At 47.3% G+C, this 7,497-nt stretch overlaps 1 protein-coding gene across 8 annotated transcripts in view; it reads right to left on the bottom strand.

Moving 5' to 3' along the window:
* The window catches only part of LOC107272848 (four and a half LIM domains protein 2), a 45,127-nt gene that overhangs the window by 28,629 nt on the left and 9,001 nt on the right, over positions 1-7,497 (bottom strand). For 6 of the 8 annotated variants that reach the window (XM_025090153.1, XM_025090158.1, XM_025090154.1 and 3 more), the window contains one exon: positions 2,292-2,377. In XM_025090153.1, the coding sequence (XP_024945921.1) occupies positions 2,292-2,377 (86 nt within the window). Of the gene's footprint in view, positions 1-2,291; positions 2,378-2,638; positions 2,813-3,404; positions 5,621-7,497 lie in introns of those variants that run through there. The other 2 variants (XM_015750412.2, XM_025090151.1) reach the window with 2 other exon arrangements.

A 7,497-nucleotide genomic window follows, 5' to 3' on the forward strand; every position in this document is an offset into this window, starting at 1 on the left:
TCTTTATCGGTATCTCTTTCCCGTGTCCTCAAGCCAATACAATTCCTCAATTTAGTGCACGTTCTCGCTAGATGTGAATGGGTCCATCGACTGGCAGTGGACGTGAAGGTTAAGATACCTATCAAGTGCTTGCAGGAAAGTCCAATTGGATGTACCGGTCGAGGATGACAAAGAATTCATGCGGCTCGCAGTTGATGACTGCGCACTACCCTCCACTGCACCACCGACAAGCAACGGGAGCACGCAGGAGCCAGAGTCCAGCAGAGTCTTACGTTACGACAGGACGGGAGATAATATCCCATCAACGGTTTAACGAATTACAAATGTTCGAGCGCACGTACACTCGTCTTTTAAGTTTATTTCTCCTCCGGACGACGACTGAGCAGCCGATGCGCTATGGAGCCACGAACAGCCTAATGCTCATCCATTCGCTCGGTGCTGCAGGCCTTATCGCCGGCAAACTTCGACGGGGGAATACTTGCCTTCCCTTCGTCAAGGTTGCACAGCGATGACCTCCGACTTTCCACTTTCAGCCTAGCGCTTCCGTGATAAGTGCGAACCTTCTACACTCGCGCTACACTTCTGCAGTCTCTTGGGTCTATAGGTGCTATTACGTCGCGTACGAGGGAATACACGAGAGACAACCAAATGTCACGAACTACCCTTTCGCTCTAGATTCCCTCCTTCGCTCGTTTACTGGGGCGGGGCGGGGGGGGGCTGGGGGGCAACTCCCCCACCCCGGGTGCCCGGCACTCGACCGGCGGCAAATACCGGCCTCTCACGCCAACGAGTACAACTATGATATTTCCTCACATTTTTCCAGGAAGCATCAGCAAATTCGTTGGAGCTTTCATGATGTCTCGTAGCGCCTAGTTTGAAAATTCATGTGATTTAATAATGCGTAAGACTGCCGACACTTGCCTCCCGTGAGAAGAATGACAACCTTACGGGAAGGAAGGAGACCTAATGGTACGCGACCGCGTACTGACCACGCTCGTATTAACCACATAATGGACATGAATCGCTGGCAGCCTCGAGGTCGTCCTTCTGCAAATACTCTGGCAGTCTTTTCATTATATTTCTATGTACACACAGGGGCAATTTTTCTTTTCAGTCATCAAAGATGAACTCTCTCTCTCTCTCTCTCTCTCTCTCTCTCTCTCTCTCTCTCTCTCTCTCTCTCTCTAATTACGCACAGTCCGACCGGAATAACGAGTGAAAGATTCAGCTGCTGTTCACCAGATATTATTACTACACTAGACTATAGTCTGCATTATACGTATATATGTATAGTCTGCATAGACGAAATCAGATCCAGCACTTAAAGACACTTGGTTATGATCTCATGATTGAGAGGCTGTATTATGGACATGATAAAGTATGAGGAGAGTCGCCGATTTTAATGCTCAGTTAGCTCATTGACATTCAGTATCACCCAGCCATGTTTTGTGTCGCTACAGCTGCTACGGGACATTCGCATGTTCAGTCAATCCATGGTGTAAAGCTATTGATACGAACACCATCTGGCTCCTCAGTTCCTCCAGGAAACTTTGCTGCAGCGTCTCTTACTCATCTTTGACTACATTGACCATCACGAAGCAATCACTGCCAACCACAAGATTGGTAGACTCCGCTACTGTGGCTCTCACTAACCTGGCAGCACAAATCGCAGTCTTTTAATTACTCCAACTTTAAGGCTTGTAACTTACAATTTCAAGCGCATATTCGTATGCAGTATGCATTGATAGATTCGAGTTGAGCCTACTGACCCTAGGCAAGATTATAACGCAATATAGAATCACAATATACATTTTCGAATTTGCGGTCTGAAATATACGTAAGAACTGTTATGGCAGTTCCGCTTAAGCCTTTTTCCTTAGAAATTTCATCGTTTTCTGTCGTCACCGTGCATCCGTATAATTCCAGCCGTTACCCTCGATTTACAATGTTGCTTACGATAGTCACGTTAATCTATGAATTCTCTTATTTGCGCAGAAACTCTGCTTGCTATGTGAAATGGTAAGTGGCTCGTAGTCTACTGGTCTCCATAGATAAAACTTGTCAATCCAAAAATACAAGTATCGACAATTTCATAAATTATTAGACTAGGTGGCACCGTAATTATATAACATCATATCTGCTTGATCGCCGAGAATCACACTCTGTGGTATCTTAATGCAAAATAATATCTATCGCGAAATTCATTTGCGAGCGACGTCAGAATAGTTAAACTGATACCATACATAGATTCGATTATTATGTATTAAGTTTATTAGCAACGTTGATCTTACCTCCAGGGATGCGGGATAAATCCAGAGCAGGCACCTTCGCACTGCAGACAGGGTTGGCCATTGTCTATGTCGGTTATCCTGACCCCCTGAAACAAAGTGTGTCTAATTAGATGCGATTAAGACTAAGAATCGAAACGAAAAGGGCTTAAGTAGTTGGAACTAGTTGCTTTGACGTCTTGAGAGATTCTGTGCGTTACATTTACGCGTCGATTTCACATGTTTTTGGCTTGTGCGGCGAAAAAATATATAAGAAATGTATTAATTCCTTTTATTTCAAATTTATAAAAATTTATCGATAGATCCAACTACCACGGGAGACAAAACTCTAAAACTGCCATCGTGCAGACCGTTCTTAACCGGGAAATTGGCGCCGAGCGCCGATGTGTTAGAGCCTGGAGCGGTGAGGCTGAACCATATGAGATATGAAACAAGGTCGCCCAGGACGGATGCGGTTGGGCTGCCCACGTGGAGACGATAGCTCGTCTCACCAGTCGAGTCTCGAACATCGCCAAATATTGAGTGAAACGCGTAGTAGTCTGCAGGCTATGTTCTCTCCCCGTCTTCCTCGGATGGCTATATTTAGTCAGCTTGAATAATGATGGGAAACCGATCGCGACTAATTATCATAGTTCGTAACGCGAGGCTTGGGTCAATGCACCCCATCCTCTCGTTCTCCTCCGTCGAACGTTGCGACGTGTTCCTTTTCGACGCCAATTTCGAGGGCGACTGTATGGCCGTTTTTAAGGTCACGTGTTCCACCGGACAGAAAAATTCTACGTCTGACGTCTTTTATACACAGTATAGCAACTTCGTAGGCGTACCGTGACATTTGCCTGACGCGTTGAGTAACCGAGAGTTACGCAGCAAGATTGAATCTTTCCGAGTTCGCGGAAGGAGGGCAAGGCGGTGGAGTTCGGAACGGAGGGAAGGATATGACTATATGACTATATGACTATATGACCATACAGCTATGCGATACATCGCGAGTATATCTATAGTGTGTGTGTGTGTGTGTGTGTGTGTGTGAGAGAGGAGAGAGGAGAGAGAGAGAGAACATAAATGAATTAAGGAGGTCGTCAAAGGACTGTACGTAGCTATGAGAATGCATCGTACCCCATCTTGGTATTCCCAGATCTTCCTGGAGGGTGTCCTAGAATTCCTGTCCTTCGAATTCCTGGATTCTCTGCTGGTGCGTACGAGATCGCACTTGCCTCCGTTCGTCCCGAAAGGGCCGTGCGCCAATGTGTTCGCGAGGATGCTCGGGTTCCTGGATGAGTCTGGAATTCGATTGAACGTCGCGGTGACGTGGCGCTCGGCCTCTCCAGTGCTGGCCTCGCGGTATCTCTTGTCACTGGCGAGGACGCCGATGTTGCCCAAGGGATCCTGTCGAACGACAGTTGGCCTGCGTAGCTGGGTTTCATCTGCTGGTGACTCATTCCATTCGAGGAAAGAATCAGCAAAATCTTTCTTCCTAAATCCCTTTCCGGCACCACCTGCAGCGGAGCGACGTTCTTCCGACGCGCCGTTTCCAAAGTTTCTCTCTTCCTTAAGGTACCTGCGAGCGAATTCTCTGTTACTCTCGTGCCAATCTTTCCTCGTGTCCTCTTCAGGATCCTCCGACGCAGGCTCCCTCGGCGGAGTTAGAGCTCTCGCGTGTCTCGGCAGCCTCTTCTGCAGGGAATGCGTCCCTTCTAGCTCGCTAAAGAAAGAAACGGAAGAAACACGCGGCTGCGTTAAAGAATGCCTCGGCAAACTCTCCGGATCTCGCCTCGGCCCTGCAAGGGCTCTCTCGTATCTTTTAATTCTGACCTCGAACTCCTCCGGGCTGTCTAGTTCGTCGGCCGGAAGAGAGAGAGGATCTTTCGTTCCTGCGGCTCCTCGAGAATTCTTCGAAGACACCAGCGGACCGAACTTGTGCGCGGCGCTTCCTTTCCGAGAACTCTCATTTTTAATCTCGACAATTTCCTTCGGCCCGCCGGATTCCTTCGAGCGATGTGCTCTATTGCCATTTTTACCTTCTTCGCTGTGCTTTCTAGCCAGCGGAGGACACGACTCCTTGGCTTCTCTTCTATTAGACCTTCGATCAAGACTTCGATCAAGACTTCGATCAAGACTTCGATCAAGAAGAAACGAGCGGACGTCTTCCTGCGAGTCTTTCTCCTTGTCCTTAAATTTCTCGAACGTAGAACTGATGGTCTCTTTGTCACGAGAAGCCGATCTCGATTCCGTGTATTTTTCCTCTCGAAGGCGATCAGCAGACTGCTCGTTGACGCTGCGTCTCAGGGAGCCAAAGTTTTCAATTTCACCAACAAATAGATTTTTGGCTTCCTCATTGTACGTTTGCTGCTCATTCGCGCCCTCCATTTCCGGGGATTCCTTGTTCTTCATCATCATCATCATCATCATCATCAACCTCTTCTTCTTCTTCCTCTTCTTCTTCTTCTTCTTCTTCTCCATCTTCTTTATCGTGTCCTCACTTCCATTCCCATTGGCATTCGCGAGAGGGGAAAATCTGGTTGTCGCGGAACTTGGCGATTCGTAATTTTCTGCCTGATCCTGCGGCCGCGACGCTTTAGCTGGCGATGATTGCCTTTCTTGTCTCACCTTCGTTCTATTCTCGCCATTCATCGTCTTTGTTAGCTTATTCTTGCTATCAGTCGGCGCCGACCTGAAAAGTTCGAATCGCGATTTTCTGCCGTCTTTAGTTTTGGCCTCCGGCGTCAAATTGTTCAAGTCTCCCAAGATGTCCTTGATGTTCCACGTGGCAAAATGTTCTCTGCTCCGGCGGTACACTAAATCCGCATCTTCCAATTTTTCGTTTTCCGGCATGTAATAGCAGTTTGCCGCAAGTTTTTCTGAACGCGCATGCGCTCTTTCACCTCGAGATTCCTCGAAAGAACTGTACTTCCCTTTGACTCCTCGACCGGAATCCAATGAACCGTCGACCCTCGATGAGATAACCGAAGTTGGCTTTGGTTTCTCTCGCTTGACTTTCGTGGAGCCACGAAAGCGAGACGTCATCTTGACGATGAACGGAGTATCGATTATTTTGGGAAAAATTAATGATGAGCCAATATTGTCGAAGCGATGAAGCGAAACCGGCAATCGAAGGACTCTGGGCAGCTTTTAATAAGCTCGATAAAAGGGACTAGAGTGCCCGAATGGGTTTCATGAGATACACGTTATGCGTTTGCCAAGAGCCGAGATGATGCGAGGAGGTACCAGGAATATAGTGCCTGGGCTTAAACTGGAACGGTCACAGAAATGGCAGCGTGGCAGTGTGGCGCGAGACTGTGAATCTCGTGTAGCACTGAATCTCAAAAGTGAGTATGTAGTCACACGCGAAGGCGCACGCAGCTCTCACAACCGATGACTGACTGTCAAACGGACGATCGAAGGACGAAGGTGGTAACGCCTCGTTGTCCCGTTTCTCGTTTCCGATTACGTGTATATCGTCGCGAGCTCGGACGGTAGTCCTAATTGGCAGATCGCTTCGAAGGAACGTGGCGGCATAATCGCTATAGTACAGGACTCGGAGCTGTTTAAGGTAGCCTGCGGAGGAGACAAGAACGCGACGTTGAAGATGAGGCTCGAGCACAGGAGCAGGAAGCAGAAGCCAGGAGGAGGCTCGTGTGCTCCTCGTCTCGTGCCTCTCGCTTTACACTGTCGCTCAAAGAAATCCGTATACGCGTCTATGTCAATCCGAAAGCGGGCGCGCACGGCGCTAGAAAGCGAAGAAGCATGGAAGCGTGGAAGCGTGGAAGAGTGGAAGAATGGAAGCCAATCGGACGTGTCTCACTGAAGAGGCATTGGCCACCATTTAATTATTAAGACTACTCCCGTCTACACTATCGGACTATGAGCGACTTGGGACAATCTCCACGGAGCGCGGCGAACGTGACCTTCGAATTAGCCTCACGGATTCGATCGTTCGAATTCTGTGATTGCGTCACATAAGACATTACACTCTTGACTTCTTTCTCGATGAGATTCAGCATGCGAACAATGTGCATATGTGTTACCGTTGGTATATGGGTCACCGTTGCAACCAAGAAAGCACAATTACTGCACGGCGTTATGCTTATAATAGGGCGTGGCTTCTTTCTCGATCACATTCGTCATCCGTCATCCGGCGCAACCTTTCCATTCCGTGCTCTCTAACGTGTAATATGTATTCGTCGGACACGTAGCGAGAGCTCACAATCAGATGCATCCGCAAAAGACGAGAATGAGGGTGCACGCTTGTCCAAATGAGTAACATACTATTCACTGCGTGCAGCATAAAAGCATAAAAGCATAAAAGCATAAAAGCTGGCGACAGGCAGTGCCATGGTTTTCACCGCAGTTGTTCCGTGTACATACATACATTCGAATGCTTGAACCAAGCTCGCCGTTCATTTATTTTTATCCACATTCGTTATCGAACAATGTAAGCGCTGCCAATGTGGATTCAAACGATTAAGGTATTACTCCGGACCGTAAAATAACAAAATTTTCAATGTAAGATTTGAACAATCCAGCGTCAACTTTTGAACTGGTACAGTTCACTCGCACACGCCCATCCTTGCATCGACAGGCACACACTAATGTACATTGGATGTAGCAGTGTATACGTATACACACCGAATTACAGTCTCAAACGCAATGTTGCCGTGACGCTCTTTTGTCTAGCCGTCGTACGAGAGATTTCGTTATAAATATCGAACTTCTTTCTTGGCTATCAATAAATCCTACGAGTAAAAAGTTCTGACTAAAAATCTAAAAAATTCCTAATTTTTTCCTTTGCCACATACTAGTTTTACATCGGAATTACGCGGACGAGTCAAATGCAATAAAAAAAAACCATGCGCGTTTTATTGGCCAGGTATAGGGAATACGTGTTACGAGTCCTGACTTTAACTCGGAAATACTCGGAAATACTCGGAAACTGATGAGTGAATCGTGTTAAAAATTTGTAGAGAGATGCAATGCTATAGAAATTAGACGTAAAACAAATTTCAGCTGGATTGCGCGGTTTTGCGATCGCGTTTATCCGAAATAGTGTCGTTCGTTGTTTGCCCACGTTGACGCTACAGTCTGGCCAAAGTCTGCCCAAGCGGCAAACATTTACTCGACTATGAGTGGACTGATCGGCAGGGAAGGTAGTGGCGATCGCAGCTAATGCAACTACGTTACGTTGCATTAGCAATACGCAATTAGCATGCAT

The sequence above is a fragment of the Cephus cinctus genome, unplaced genomic scaffold (genome assembly GCF_000341935.2).
Source record: "Cephus cinctus unplaced genomic scaffold, Ccin1 Ccin1_scaffold1303, whole genome shotgun sequence".
NCBI lineage: Eukaryota > Metazoa > Arthropoda > Insecta > Hymenoptera > Cephidae > Cephus > Cephus cinctus.